Source organism: Mastomys coucha, unplaced genomic scaffold (assembly GCF_008632895.1).
Source record: "Mastomys coucha isolate ucsf_1 unplaced genomic scaffold, UCSF_Mcou_1 pScaffold5, whole genome shotgun sequence".
Classification (NCBI taxonomy): Eukaryota; Metazoa; Chordata; class Mammalia; order Rodentia; family Muridae; genus Mastomys; species Mastomys coucha.
Window position 1 is genome coordinate 12471796 of NW_022196911.1, and position 16518 is coordinate 12488313.

Genomic DNA, 16518 nt, shown 5'->3' on the forward strand with positions numbered 1-16518 from the left:
GTGAAGAATAAAGCTTATACTGCAGAAGAATCCGTTTGTGCTGCGTTTTTCCTGCCGGCGGGACATAGTTACTGCAGTGCCCAAAGCCAAGACAGGGTGTTTAAAACCTTCCATAAAGCAATGTCCTGCCATTTGCTTCTGAGGTTCTGGAGATCTGTGAAATGTGACTCGCTAAGTCCTCCTTGGGCTGGAAAGTAATCTCTTCTGCTGGGAGAAAACCTTTAACTAACCAAAACTATTCTACATTTCAAGCAAGCATTGGAGGATTACAGTGGTTTCCTTTGCTTGCTACACATCCTTAGGAATCTCAGGACACATGGTACGAGTAACCTCCATCATACCTCCATCCACCTCTTCTCTTACATATTGTGTAACTCTGGTTATTACTACTTTTCTAATTTGCCAGACACTGGAAATCCAAGGAATTGAGAAGCACAGCTCTTATCTCTTACCCCTAGCATTTCATACACCTGGTACACACACATACACTCAGGCACACACATATATATATATATATATATATATATATTAAATAAATAAATGTTTTTTTAAGATTCCTTTCCTTGTGGAAACATGAAATCCACACAAAAGTGCAAAACTGTGTCTTATCACTAATGTCGCTTCACGTGGCAAATAACTTAATTCACTTTGCTGCTGCAGGCTTTCTTTTGTCTTCTTTTAGACAAGATCTCATGTGCCTCAGTTTGTCCTCTAACACGCTATGTTGTTCGGGCTGGGTTTGAGCTCATAGTCTCTGCCTCCACCTCCCAATCACTGAGATTACAGGCATAAACCAATAGCCACGCACATGGTTCGTTCGGCTTCTAGAAATGCAAAAGCAAACTGCTACAAATGTACCCACTGCTGTCCAGATACTTGTCTGGATGCAAGCAGATCAACAAAGGATTTATGTTGGCCTATGGTGCTAGAGTGCTGCCTGCCATGACAGGGAAGCAGGAAGTCACTGTGGCGGGGGAGCTTTGGCAGCTGCTCATATTGTATCCATAGTCAGGAAGCAGAAGATAAATAATGTGCTCAGCTGGCTTTCTCATTTGTGTGAAATCCAGGACCTAGCCCCAGGCTTGGTGCCACCCATTCTTAGCGTGGATCTTCCCGCTTCAATTAACCTATTCCCAATAATCTCTCCTAGGTGTAGCCGGAGGCTTATCTCCCAGGTGACTCCAGATCGTTATCAAGTTGGCAATTAGGAAACATCACAACCACCAGGAACTGGTTCCCAGAGCCACTGGAGGTTCACACTGACTTGTGGAAGTTTTAGTCCGCATTTCTAGAGAACCTAGCATGTGCTGGTGACAATGTAGTTACTTCCTAATATGTGTATGTTTCTCTATGAGCCAGGGCCAAGAGTCAGGGGAGGGGACGGCATCATCTGTGATTGCTTCGCACTGGATACCACCAGTAGGCCGCTCCCTCTGTCCCCTCAACCTGTGCTCTGCTGCTTTGACGCTGAGATCTCTTAGTAGCAAAAGAACGGTGTTTTGCCAGGAAACACCACGTCAGCCTGGAAGTTATAACTGTCACTCAACTACTGGTGGGGGGTATGGGGGGAGCAGAAGGGGGGATGCCTCTGAGTCAGTAGATGAGAATGGGAGTTACTAGCTTGGCTAGTATATTAGTCAGGATTCTCTAGACTCTAAAGGAACAGAATTGAAAGAATTTTGAGTGAGTGTGTGTGTATGTGTGTATGTCTTTGACTCATATTATTCATTATATATATTAAATCCCATAAATATATATATATATATATTACCTCCTATAGTAAATAAATACTGTTATATGTTATATATTATAAATAATTCATATAAATTATGTTTGCATATAATAAATCTCTTACAGGCTATGGTTCTGCTAGTTCAACAATGGCTGTCTATGAACAGAAAGTCCAAGAATTAAGTAATTGTTCAGTCCATGAGGCTAGAGATCTCAGCTATGGTCTCAGTCATGAGGATATTCCAGGATCCCAGAGAAGCAGACTCTAATGACAGTAAAGGGATGGACTTGCCAGCTAAAGTGAGGGCCCTCAGGCAAAGAGCATGAGCTTCCTTCTTACGTATATACACGGCATGAACTTTAATCTAGGCTGCCAGCAGAAGGTGTGATGCGGGATAAAATCTGGCTCTTCACACACCTAGAAAGAACCAGATTAAAGGTGGGTCTTCCCACTTCTAATGACTTAATTAAGGGAAGTGCCTCACTAGTGTGTCCAGCCACTTTTGTTATAGTTGATTCCAGATGTAGTCAAGTTGACAACCAAGAATAGCTATCAGAGCCATGATGATGGATCCTCAAAGCCAGGAAGGGCATGGCTGAGTCCTGAGAAATCCAGCTCCAGGCCCAATCCAGCCACAAGCAGCTGCAAAGCTTTGCTTATGGGTAAAGGCTTCTCCCTACTTCCCCCGAACATACACAGACTCGGTACACTGGCAGTGTCTAGAATGAACTGCATCAAAAACTTGGGCTTCCCCCAACTTCTGGGCCAACTGTAGTCATACAAATATTTCTAGTCCTAGTCCAAATGCATCTTCCACACACAGTGACCTCAGGACCTCAGCCAAGGCGGGGTCCTCCACAGTGATCCAATACGTGGCCACCTGTCACCCTTCTTGCAGCCAAAAGGCCCTTAAAGAGTCAGAATCCTTGTGCACAGAGAACCTCATCTGCACATAAGTATCCCCCATCCTTGCTGGACCACCTGGCTCTTTCCCGGTACTCTTCCTCAGGGAAACAGGGACACTGTAGAGTCTTGACCACTGTCTGTCTCTTGCTTGTTCTGTTCCTCTAAGTGAATTAAGGCCATATGTAACTTTGAGGTTAGTGTTTATCATAATGAATAAGCCAGAGAACCCAAATGTTATCTACATAAATGACATAGGAGAGAAAGATCTGGAAGGCAGAGACCTCAGGACATCACCTAGTGCTGCCATACCTCGAGACTTCACCGTAGGAAACTGACAATCAACAGCTCCACCAACGCTGCTAATGCCTCAGGCCAGTAGTTCTCAACCAATGACCATCACAAAACCCAATGCTTACATTACAGCTCATAACAGTGGCGAAATTACGGACATGGAGCAGCAATGAAATATTTTTATGGTGGGGGGGTGGTGTCACCATAACTTGAGGAAGTGTCTGTCTTAAAGGTCCCTGACATTAGGAAAATTGAGAACCACTGCCTTAGGCCTTATAAAAGGTTTAGATCACCCTACAGGCAAAGAGCCACGACCACCTGCCGGGCATGGTGGTAAGAATTTGCAATAGATAGTGAGAGAAAGTAGCCTTACTTGCCAGCAGCATAAAAGTAGTTTGTGGTCACTATAGTTGCTGTGAGCGTTTCTCATTCTGCTGTGGACAGGAATCAACAGATCTAAGTACATATTTCTTGGTTGTCTTCCCTCCTCACCACATGGTGTGAGACTATTAGTATTCAGCTTTATATCACAGAATTCAAAGTACATGATGCTAAGGGAGAAGGCCTACGTCAGGAACCTCTGCACCCTCTTTCAAGGAAAGGGCCAGCCTATTCTCTTTGTGGGCTGTACAGTTGCAAAGAGGCCTGTGGAAGTATGGCCTTCCTGCGGTCTTGATCTGCAGACTGGGTGTGGCCTGCAGAGATGTGTATGGATGCCTGGTTGACAGGTGGTGAGCTGTGATGGTTGCTTTGACATGGGAACTTGACCAGCCCGGCATCCTCGATTATTCAAATCAAACACCACCGAGACAGCTGTGAAGGTGCTTTGTAAAATCGACTAAGGAAGGATTCAAGAATGTACCACCTAGGAATATGCTTTCGGCACACCGACTGTTATAAGCTGCACCATGCCAGGAACAGCAGCGCCATTTGTTGAGGAAAAGTGTTCTCCTGGAGCTAAGGCAGAAAGTCAGCGAAACTTCACTGGGGTGACTCCTATTGCTTGTCGAGTGCAAATACATACTTACCTCAACCCAGGCATCCGCTTCTCCAGCCATTTCCCTTCACAGGTGTACTGCTCTTTGTCCAAATAGTAAAAAATAAAAATGGTAAAATCTTGCTTTCTCTGTTTTTTCAGATCCACTCTCTGTGTAGATCTCTACATAGCAATTGAGTAAACCCATATTTCTCTCATTAAGCATGTGTGGATTTGGCATGTACAGTTTTCTTATAGAGCTCTGTGTTTGCCTGGAAAACACGCAGACCTAAGAAGAGAAACCACTCGGGAACTGCGATGTTTGAACATGGCCCACCTTCCAATGGCCCCATCTTGGAGATGTTGCCAAGTGTTGGACCCTTTAAGAGGCAAGGCTCAGTAGCAGGATTAATGTCATAGGAGGCATATATGCCATGAATGAGGATTAGGGGAGCTTGATCTTTGTCCATCTGTGAGGTCAACAGGTCCTCTGCCACACACATGCAGTACTGCCTTGCTGTAGCCCAGATGGAACAAGGGTGACTGAGCCCTCTCCAAACCATAAGCCAAAAGCAAACCTTCCTCTTTTTAAGTTGATTACCATAAGCATTTTACTTCACTAACTAAAAGCTATCAACTAAAGCAGTCACATTATCTTACAATTTTTGCACAGATAATTAGCATGCAATCAAAATTTGAGACATCAGCCCTTTGAGAAGCGAGGTCTTCTTCCACATTGCATGAGCCTGTTCAGGTTCTTAGGGATGGAGCAACACCACTAACAGGAGCCGAGCAGGGAGAGCTATCCTCATCAGTGGAACTGGGGAAGTGAGGGAGGAGAGGAGAAGAAAAGCAACCAGAAAGATTCCAGGAGAAGGCTACAAGACAAAAAAAAATGGCTGTTGGAAATTAAATCCAAATCTCAAATTTCTCAGCCTCAATCCAAGTCATGTCAAATGATGATTTCCTCTGGTCTGGGTTTATGGCAATATGTTATTTTCCTCAGGTCTTATATGGCAATATATATATGTATGTGTATGTGTATATGTATATGTGTATGTATATGTATATGTATATGTGTATATATGCATATATGTATATGTGTGTATGAGTATGTATATGCATATGTGTGTGTATATATGTATATGTATATGAGTATCTATATGTATATGCATATGTATGTATATACATGCATATATGTATACCTGTATTATATGAATATATATTATACATGTATATATCATGACATATATATATACACATACACATATATATCCATATATATATCACTATACATTTTTAATATTTATCCCTTGAATGGATAAAGGAAGTTCTCATTTAGTTCATCCCCTTGTTTTTCTGACAAGACAGACTATTTAATCATCACGTATTTTATTGTGTAACATTAGAAAGAAACCTCAGGCTTCACAGATCTACCCTCAGTCATCAAGGGTTAGCTGCAGGATTCCTGGGGCTACCTGAATGATTCCAGGCTAGTCCCTGAGAGAGAAAAACCCATGTCCACAGCAAGGGGGCAGGTGGAATGAATTTCATAGACCCCTGCAGAAGGAAGAGACTTAGTACATACACACTGCTCCATGCCTTATGGGTTCCACAAACAGCATTAACACACTGCTGAAATGCCCGGTGGAGTATTAGCCATAACAAAGTTAGATCAGTCTTGTGTCACCAAGTCTGCAGAGTGCAGTATTTAACAGTGGCAGACGACCTCAGGAAACCGATTGAGCCCATCAACAGGTGTCCAGAGCATTCACAGGGTCTCTCTTAAGTGTCCTCTGTGAATCAACCAGTTTCCTACTCGCCTGACTGGTGTGGGGGAACTAAGGTACAAAGCACTGTTAGAAAACTACATGAGGTCATGTTTTCACATCGCCCAGGAAAGGACAATTAATTTTTGGCCTTTCAAAATACAAGCTAAGGACTACAGAGGTTGCGTGAGGTTAAACAGCTCATAAAAGTCAAAAGGAAACGCATTGCTGAAGCAGTATGAGTTCAGAGATGTCCCCGATGCCTGTCAGACTGCACTGAGCTCCGGGAGCTACAGCCAAGATTTATCGAAGGAAGACAAGATTTATTACAAAACCTGTGACTTTGATTCTTGTTGTCACACACACCTCTAAACTGCTGACTAACATATTTTAACCAACATGGGCTTTAATTTATGACTTAGAATATGCAGGATTAGATTTCATTATGCCTCGAATTTGACCTATTTCCTCTGATCGTGGAAGCTGAGCAGAGGCAGGCATGGTTTGTACTGGGATGGCAGCAGGGACCTGTATAACTTTCTTATCCACTAGAAATGTATCCTCTATACATACACGAAAGTGGATACTGCTCTTAACGTGGACAAGTGCTTAACTCCAGGTCTTTAGCTTTTAAACATCTTTTCATATATCTGACAGAGGGAAATGTCCTCTCTGGTACTTTCCATTAGAGAAATTATTTCTCTGGAAATGAAGTCAGTTCTGGCTCCATTGTTTACAGCCACATTCCAAACACAAGTATAGCAAACTGTAGTTAATCATACATGGCTACATTTTGTCATTTGTTAGTGTAGGAAAAGGGTGTGTGTGTGTGTGTGTGTGTGTGTGTGTGTGTGTGTGTGTGTCTGTCTGTCTGTCTGTCTGTGTGTGTGTCTGTCTGTGTGTGTGTCTGTGTGTGAGTGTATGTCTGTGTGTGTGTCTATGTGTGTGTATGTCTGTGTGTGTGTGTCTGTGTGTATGTCTATGTGTGTGTCTGTGTGTGTGTCTGTGTGTCTGTGTGTGTGTCTGTGTGTGTGTCTGTGTGTTTGAGTGTATGTCTGTGTGTGTGGGTGTGTCTGTATATTTGTGTGATCTTTTCATGAATAGAAAACAAGTCTCCAACTTTTCTACTAAAACCATAGCTTTTCTCAATTTCTGTCTTCAAGAAATTGAGGCCATATGCTCATGTTCTCAGCCACTGTTCCATGGAAGATTTAAGAATCACAGAGGCTCCTAAATATCCCTGATATTCACTCCAGCAACTCAGACAGCAATTCAACAGCTCAACAGCACAAACAAATAGACTTCAATAAACACTTTTTCCCAGCATGATACCTTCTGAGAGCCTGGCACAGCACAGAGGGGTTAAGTACCAAGTGCAGACCGCAGCATCTGATGCTCAGAGCATAACAGCTGGCTCCCAGGCTCCGAAGTTTACCTGAGCATGCATGAAGCTCTCTGAAAAGCCCTTCTCCAGATGAACTGGTGTCGCTCTGAATCTGCAGTGGGCCAGGCTGCAGCAAGCAGAAAAACAGTCTCCTGCAGTGTGAGAGGTGTACAGCTCACAGCAATGAGTTCTGCATAAACCTAAGGACATTCTATTGAAAGAGGTATCCACCTCTCTGAGAAGACACCTCTCCGGGTACACGTGGGGTTATCAAGCCATCTTCTAGAAATGAAGTGGTTATACTTAATATTCTTTAGCAAAAGGTAAACATCATTTCACTGTCTTAAGGGAAACATTATGTTATTAGCTCACGAAACGCACCAGTCTGAGAGCTTCATATGGCATAGAGGAGACATGGTGTAGGAGCAGAGCTAGGAGCTGGAATCTCACTCTGCCACTTGCTAACATAACATTTCCATGAATGTCCCGCCTACGCAACAGTCTTTGTGACTGCTCAAGGAGATCATCTGTGGAGGCTCCAGCGTGGTCCAAAAGCAAAGGGATTACTCAGCAAATGCTTCAATCAGGCATTCATGAAAATGCAACTCTTCAAGTACTTGAAAAAAAAAAAACAACAACAAAAAAACCTCATCCTACTGTCTAACCAATCCTCCAGGAATCTCCTTATTTCCTGTGACTGCAACACTAACAGAGGCAAACAGGTTTCCATACTGACCATGAATCTCAGTGCACTTGGGCTCTTCTCTCCAAACTGTTGAAGCCCAAACAACACAGACTTCTTCAAATACAAACACACAGCTGCATCACCTGTATACCTCTCTATACAGAAGCTTATTCTGCCTCCCAAACAAGGGCAGAAAAAAGGTGAACTGATGTGACATGACAATGAATTTCTTGTCAATCCGGCTTTGTAAGTTTGCTATGCCTGTGTGGAACCTCACATACATAGTCAGCACATGCTAGGACAACATTAGATATTCCTTCGCCTACTCATTCCTCTAAGGTTCTACCATTTTAGGTTGAAAAGGTGCTGGTTGAGGCTGGAGAAGTGGCTCACTGGTTAAGAGCACTGCTAGTACTTCCAGAGGACCCAGGTTCTATTCCCAGCACCAACACGGAGGCTCACAACTGCCCACAATTCAAGTTCCCTGTGCCCTCTCCTATCCTCCATGGGCAGTAGGCAAATGTGGTATACCTACATGCGTGCAGGCAAAACACTCATGCCTATGAAAAATTTTAATTTTTAAATGCGTGGCTATACTTTTGAGAAGGTTTGATTCCTTTATTAACTCAAAGATAGATGGCAACAGTAAAGAAACTGAGGGCATAGGGATTGCTCAGTAGTAGGGAATCTGTCTAGCCTGTGCAAAACCTGGGGCTAAGTACCCAGCACCACAGAAAGAAGGAAAGAGGAGGGGGAAGGTGATGGCAAGGAAGTGGGGGAAGGGGCATTTTCTGTGCATCTCAGCTCCAGAACCTCTGCAATGAAGTGTGAACTGTAGGTTAACTTGAAAACAAAGGGGTGGGAGGGGGCCTGTGAAACAAGGCCGATCATTCAAGCACCAAAAGAAAAATACCGGTAAGGTTAAAACACAGTCTCCAAGTATATGTTTAAAGAGCTCATTAAGTAAAACCTGCTTTGAAATGTAAGATGTTACCTTTCAATAGACCTATTCTATCTTGTTTTGGTTTTTACTTTAAACTACAAATTATAAAGAACAATAGATTCTTTGGACTATGCTTGAAGAATTTGGGTTTTCAGTTCTGTGCGGTGGAGTTTAAGGTACAACGCTCAATTACTAGGGAATGTATTTAAGGTGTTCACAGAGTCTAGAAGGGGTTCAGATAAAGAACGCAGAGGCAAAGGGTATTTATATATAGGGGCATTCTAGTGGCTAACAGTATCAGCTCATTTATTTGCCCCCCCCCCAAAAATCCTATAAAAATTACTGCCTCCATTATATGGAGGAGAAAGCTGAAGGGGAAAGAAATTCACACCCAAGCGTTTGCTTTCTGATCATACGGTAGCCACAGAGATAGAGATGCTTAAGGAATTAAACTGAACCATGGTGTACAGGTAGAGCAAATGGGGGTGGTGGGGGAGGAACACAACCTTTCGCTTTTCCCCAGCACCCTCTGCATGATCATGTGTGCCCATTGCAAGAACACAACTGCCTTTTTTCTCTATCTCAATACATATGTTTGAGGCAATTGCAACTGTGAGGGTGACACAGGCTTGTTATAACTATTTCCCCTCAAAATAAACCAGAAAAATGAGACGGGGTTTGCTTTCCCAGATATGTCTCATGACCTTACGAATCTGGACGACAAAGGCAAATAAGCAGAAGGGCATTTTGAAGTGGGAGAGGAGGAGTGGAGGGAGGGTGGCATGGAGCACATAAAGTCACAGGATCATACCTAATTCTTTGTACAACACTAGCCATGTGGCAGAGACTCACCCCCTCGCCTTCCTATACCTAAGCCCTGGTGACCAGCACAGAGGGTTTTTCTTCTGCAGCCCCGAATCCAGCAGAACAGATTTCCAGCCTTTCCCTCCATAAACTTTCAAAGTGTCTTTGCTTCCCCTTCAAGGAAGAACCTCAAATTTGGAGATTGCAGTTTTGTACTGGAAGCAAAGTGGGCGTGGTGGTGGTGGTGGGTGTCGGGTGCAGAAACTGTCCGTGGCTGGCTTTTCTCTGCACAGCCAACCCTGCTGTAAACCTCTCTGACCCAGCTGTTCTCTGACATCTAAAGCCCAGGTTTCCCAATAACAAGCAACACAGCTGTACAGAACGGGTCGCCAGAGACTTGAACTGCCACAAGCATTACTCATCTGGCCCTGCCCTGCTCTGCAGAGTTGGCCAAAAGGCGGTGTCAAGTTCACCTCACCCTTGGGACTCACAAAATGAACAGCTCAAACAACTCATCACAAGACATCTAAAATAAACAGCTTTAAGTAGCTGGCCATATACCGTAACTTGATTTACATTGAGAATGTTATCTGCACACCCTTCTCCCAGCTCCCAGCCCTATCTTTAATAGGTTTTATGTTGTTTACAAAAAGAAACTAAAATCTACAAAACTGACCCCTCACACACACACACACACACATATGCCATCTCAATTTAAATGTCTGTAATTTATCTTCATTCTGAAGAGATCAAATATCCATCTGGAAGTACAAAGAGACAAGGTGGTTTTGTCACATACAAAATAATTGCCTGTGGCATAATCAAAAGGCTTAAAATGCCCTTAGAAGGCTAGTAATCTCAAAGTAGAGCCTCTAATGTGAGAAGCACAAACTTAGGACACTGCTACAAACTTAACCAGGAGCCATAAGTACAGCTCATATGCATAACAGGCATCTGTGAGCCCCAAAGTAAATCCAGGCAAAGAGTGAATGTTAAATCCACAGTGTCATGATGTGAAATACAGTATTCTCGGGGTCTCCAAGTATCAGTCCATGGATCCTTCCTCACGGAAAAGAAAAAAAAAAAGTACCTTTACCTTTACCATAGAGGCATATGGCAAACACCATCTCAACCTAGTAAGTAAATTTAGCATCACCCAAAATAGAAATGACATTATGTGATAGGGCGGCAATCTGCAGAGCTGAGCCACCTTCTCCCGAAAGACTTGAAAGAAATGAGCATTGACAGGGTGGCGGAAGTGAGCCTGCCACGGGAAGATGATCAGGCCCCTGGAGTTGTTACTTGTTATTCACTACTCAAGAGATGGTGAATGGCTGTCTCAAAGACAGGCCTCAGGAAATCGGCAAAGCTAGTGCCAGTGTAACCCGGTGACCCCAGGTTACACTACTGTCCCTAAACACTAGGCTGTCCCTTAAACTCTGATCACCTCCTTAAAAGGCTGAGCAATGCATCTTGCCTATGCCATCCTTGGCCCCTTGGTTCCCACACTCTGTCCCTCCACATTTTCTGTTTTCTGATGTGCTTCCCAACCTGGCTGATATAGAAATGATGGTGTGTGTATTCCTTGCTTGCCCCATTGCTGTAATAAAACTCCTGACAAAAACAACTAAAGGAGCAAAGGGTTGATCTGGGGCCATAGTGGTTGGTACGGCTGCTGGTCACATTGTGCCCACAATCAGGAAGCAGAAAGTGGGTGTTTCTTGGTTCTCTTTCCCCTTTTTATTCTTTCTGGAACCCTGGCATGTGGAATGGTGCTACCCACATTCAGAATGTCTTCCCACCTAATCTAGATGATCTCTCACAGATGTGTGTCGAGATTTGCTTCCATGGTGACTACAAACCCCATCAAGGTCACAATGAGGATAAATCACCATAGGCCCACGCTTTGCCATCTGGACCCTCTCGCACAACACTTGGAGGCCTTATCTTCTGCCTCCTTGTCTTTCCTCTAAGTCTACCTTCAAAAGTCCACGCTACCTTTGAGAGTTCTGACACTGTTTGGCAGGTCAAGGTCTCATTTGAGAGTGGAGACATATCTTAACTTTGAAGTACAAAGTCAAGTTATATCCTTCTCATATTCAGTGGCACACAGCAAACACTCTCATTTCCAAGGAAAAGATAGGGGCCCAGGAAGGAGAGCCTGGACCAATGCAAGATCAAAACCCAGGAGGGGAAAGCTTACAATTCCCCATATGCTGTCTGGAGCTTAGGAAGGAATCCTCTGCATTCCAAAGGGAACACTAGATAGACATTCTCCTCTGGCGCTGCTGCCTGTAATACACACAGCTAGCTGTCTCAGGTGAGTTCCAGTGCACATGTGCAGTATTCCTCCGCAGACATTCCATGGTCTCGGCTCTCCATACTGACCTGGGATTCACCTTCTTAGCTTCTTTGCCTCCCCGGAGGAACTCTGACCCTACCACACACTGAGTGGCTTCGGCAGCTCTCTGTAAACTGTGGAGAAAGACTCCATGATGCCTCTCATTTCTGCATCTTTCAGGTTGCAGAACCATGACCACGAAGACAATGCCACCCAGTTCTGGTGACACCATAGGATGGAGTCTCACCCTGTTGGGCCACAGCTGCATTGGCCTTTACGTGCTGACCCCGAGAGGTCTTTGGTCTGTTGCTTTGAGCAGAGAAGCCCTTCAACGACTTCCACTTCAGGACCTCTCTGCAAATGGATTTGTATTTCCACAAGATGAAGCCTTTGATCGGTAGGGTCTTACACTCAGGATATCTGTCCAGTTGTTCCAATGCTGAGTATTTCTTTCGAATGCCACTCATGTCTTGAACAGATATGGATTCCTTGTCATCTGCACTCCTGGTTTAATACCTTAAACTCCCTCCCTCACCATACATCTTTCTCCACCACATGTGGCACTGCTCTTCCATTTCTTCTCTACAATTTGCTATCTCATGCTGTAGCCCTGGGGCAAGTGAGCAGTGAATAGTAGCCATGTTACTATCTGAATACCGTGCTGCCTTGAATCTGCTCTGCCAAACCCCTTACTCTGCTACCTTTAAACTCATCCTAATACAAATTCTTGTGCGCACAATGTAGCCAGAATATAATCTGCACGGCTTCTAACCCAGATCCCAATAGTGTCTTTGTTTTCCTTTGAAGGCTCATAACTCAGCCCTTCACTGTCTACATTTCCCTCAGCCTTCTGGTCCTTCCAAACTCCTACTAGAATGGCCCATCAAGCTCTGCTCAGTATTCAAAAGCATCTCTGGCCCACAGCCTCAAAACTCTTTCACCTCCCTCCCAAAAGTCAGTTCCAAAGAACCATATGGGCAACAATTTCCTCTACTTGTTGGTACCCATTTTCTCTATTAGTGGCTTTTCTCCTTGCATTGCCAAAAGACCAGACAAAGGTGACTTGAGAAGTGAAGGGCTTGTTTCCCTGATAGTTCCAGGGATACTGTCCATCACAAGCAGAAGACCTGGCAGCGGATCCCATTGCATCCAGAGTCAGGAAACGAGCAAGGAACACTTACGCTAAACTTGCTTTCTCCTTTCTATTCAATTTTGAACCCCAGTCTGTGGAAAGGTACCACCCACAGTTAGGGTATGTTTTCCCAACACACTTAACATAATTTAGATACCTCCTCAGTATGACCAGAGATTTTCTTCTATGGCAATTCTAAATCCCATCAAGTTGATGATCAAGATGAACAGACAGATGGCTAAAGTCTTTGGCTATAGTATAGTTGAGAAAAAGAGATCAATTTATATAGATGGCTTTATACATCCTTACCAGAGATATGTCTGTAGAATAAATCTGAAAGCCTGTTACCATTGTATTACTGTTGTAGTCATTACAATGAACAAAATCAATCACGGAAAATGTTTCCTCGTGCTCTGTTATAGCATCAGATGGAAGCCAGGGCTCATTGTAATCAACTTTTAACACCCAGACCTCTATCATAGGATAGCCAAAGGTCTGCTCAATGACTCTAATTAACACGTCCGCCTTAATCAGATTAGTCTGCTAGGACAAAAGCTTTCATAGCTGGGTAGCTTCATAGTCAAATGAAAGTGGTCGTTCACAGTTCTGGAAGCCTAGAAATCCAAGTTCATAGTTCCTGGCACACTACTATTCCTGTGTCCTTGCCTGGTAGAGAAGGATGGCAGCGTCTCTGGGGCCTCTTTCCAGGGTATCAGTCCCATTCATGAGAGAGACACCGTCATGACCGTCACCTCCCACAGAGCCCACATATTCGTGCCCGTGGCTTTGGAGATTGTGCTTGCACATGTTGCTTTGGAGAACTCATGTGTATTTATATCCTAGTAATGCCCCAAGTAGAACACCTGATTTCCCTCCAAAGCCTGGTCTGGGGGTTGTATGAGGTAAAACTCGGGTGCCTCAATAGGCATGTTTTTCTGAAGGCATGCATCGGGAAGTCTGGTTTACTGTGCCTTGAAATGTATCTACGATCCCCCCTTTTATGAGTGGCCCATGGCTTCTGCTGGAACCAAGTCACTATCCGTCCTCGCCGGTCGCCAGCCTCCTACTTGGTTTCTTCCCGTTCTTACCCTTCTACTCCAGTTCAGTGGATGGGACAATCCTCATAAGTGGTGAAGTCACGTCTCAGAACCCTCCCATGACTCCATGTCCTGACAGTGAAAACAGAGTTCCTCGCATGACCTCTCACCGGTATGGCTTTTCTGAGTTCCTCTTAATATTACAGCCATGCTCACAGGTGCAAGTTTGTGCTTTCTGTTTCTCCCTCCGTAGGACCTGCCTCCTCGGCCTCCTGCATGCCTCACCTGAACTGAATCTCAGCTCAGACGTCACCATTCTATATCAGCCTTTTGAAATAATTAAAATTATAACTATATTCTACATCCTTATCATAAGTCTAGTACATCATCTGTATATCTTCTTTATTATTTCTGTATTCCCCTCTTTCCCTAACAAATATCAGGGAAGAGAGTGATATATGTGTGTGCATACATGTAAATATGCATGTTGCATGTAAAAATAACTATTATATGAAATATATATATACACATATGCATATATATGCTCACTGCTTTGTTCCCATTCCTTAAAAACATGCTTATCAAACAATCAGCACCAAGAAAACAATCTTCTGCTCAAACTAAGATATGACATAACACATGTATGCGCACACTCACACACACACACACAGGTGCCGTAATAGGTCATGAATTAGGAAAACATACCCCATGGGTGACATTTTTCTTGACAGCTAGTTCCTTCCAATATAGAGTACTTAAAAAGCATAAATACCTTCTTTAAATTCTGAGTTAGTCACAAAGTTACCTCAATTCCTAAATTTCATACATGAGTGCAAACCAAATTCAGCAATGGCTATGCTCGTATACAAAGATTTCCCCACTTAGAATTCAGATCCTAGACACAAAAGCATTCTCTCCATTTAGGTGACCTCAGCTGATCAGGTGTGATGGGAATGTATTATTAACCTAACGGGCTCCCTCAACTGAAATGTGGCACAAGCGAATCAGGAAACAGGGCACAGTACAGAAGTAAACTCACCCTAAAGAGTGACTGCCACATTACACATTTCTCTGTATCTCCATAACCATGAACATGATACGAAACTAGAGTAAAACACCAAGGACAAAGTCAGGGTGATGTCAGGTCTCCACATGGTCTTAGCCCACATCCTTCCTGGGGCCTTACATCCAATCAGCTACTAGAGAGTGTCAACAGAAGCTAACAGAAAAAAAAGACCTGGAAGTTATTTGTGCAGAAAAGCAAAAGCAGCAGGCTGGCTGTGTGTAGCCTACATGCCACAGTAAGGTAGCAGGACCCTACAAACCAAGCAAGCTCAGGAGGTCCCCCTGTACCACTGCCACTCGATGGGCTTGTAGAACAACCCATTTCATTTCTTTCTTGGTTTTTGCTAAGAAAAGGAGCTTGCTGGCTTGATCTTAAGATGCCAGTATAAGCTTTATCAATTATACAATCAATTATATTTGAGGATGGTATAATTTGTTTCTGACTTGTTATTCATGTCTGCTCTCCTTACTTCCTGATCGGGGAGAGAAGAGGCATCAAGACACAAAGGAGACCACAGAGCTCTAGAAATTAGGACTTTGAAGGCCTAGACGCAATGCACTAGCAGTTTGTTGTCTAAATTTCTTTTGAAGCAAGTATAGTTAATAAATTTTCCAAATTTGGGCAGTCCCTCCTTTCCTTTATACTCTGGACATAACACTGAATACCTATTGGATGCCCCTCTTGCAATGGGTGCATCCTCAAGTTCAAAGTTTGCGTATCAGCATTTACATAACTATTCATACATAACAGCAGTGCACAATTTTATGGTGGGGTCACCACAGCATGAGGAACTGAATTAAAGGGTCACAGCATTTGGAAGGTTGGGGACCACTACTGTAAGGACCCCTCTTCTCTCCCTCAGCCCTGCCTCTTTCCAAGCTCCTATCTGACAAGTTTCAGTTTGGGGCTACACTTTTGTCACCTCCTGACCTCTTTAGATTAATGAGAATGACGAAGATCCCTATAGCTGTTACAGTGTTTCCATCACTAACCCAACTGGCGAGAGCACATCAGCTACCAGCTGACATTGTCAGAAGGCTGCTTAAAGAATGTCTCTTGAGACAACGCTTACCAAACACACGTTTCTATGATGATGTGAACAAGCAGCTTCCTCACCATATATTTTTTCCATGTCACGTGGAGCAGGAAGACCTTGCTAGCCAACAGCTCAGGGCGCATGGGCTGCCCCCCTGGGCCTCATCAGCAGCTCAGCTCTTGGGTTTGGCATCAGTATACAGACTTCTCCAGGAATGTGGCTTTGCCCAAATCCTCAGAATCCTTTCTTTCTTTCTTCCTGGATTGAAAGGCAACACAGCAGTGGGGTCTTCCACTGCTCAGATCCCTTCAGTCAGGTTGACCAACCGCCCTCCAACAGACTCCAACTGCTCACCTCAGGTCCCAGCTTGTTCCCTCCACGCTGCTGACATCACAACTGACCCTAGAATCTTCACC

General features: G+C 43.9%; 1 protein-coding gene across 5 annotated transcripts in view; it reads right to left on the reverse strand.

Moving 5' to 3' along the window:
• Positions 1-16518, reverse strand: part of Pde10a (phosphodiesterase 10A) — a 459546-nt gene that overhangs the window by 120254 nt on the left and 322774 nt on the right. Inside the window, exons 1-2 of one of the 5 annotated variants that reach the window (XM_031351503.1) lie at positions 16457-16508; positions 16183-16360 (exon numbers count right to left, since the gene is read on the reverse strand). The exons of 3 other annotated variants lie outside the window; for them this stretch is intronic. In XM_031351503.1, the coding sequence (XP_031207363.1) occupies positions 16183-16198 (16 nt within the window). In that variant the 5' untranslated portion in view covers positions 16199-16360; positions 16457-16508. One more of the 5 variants, XM_031351504.1, reaches the window with a different exon arrangement.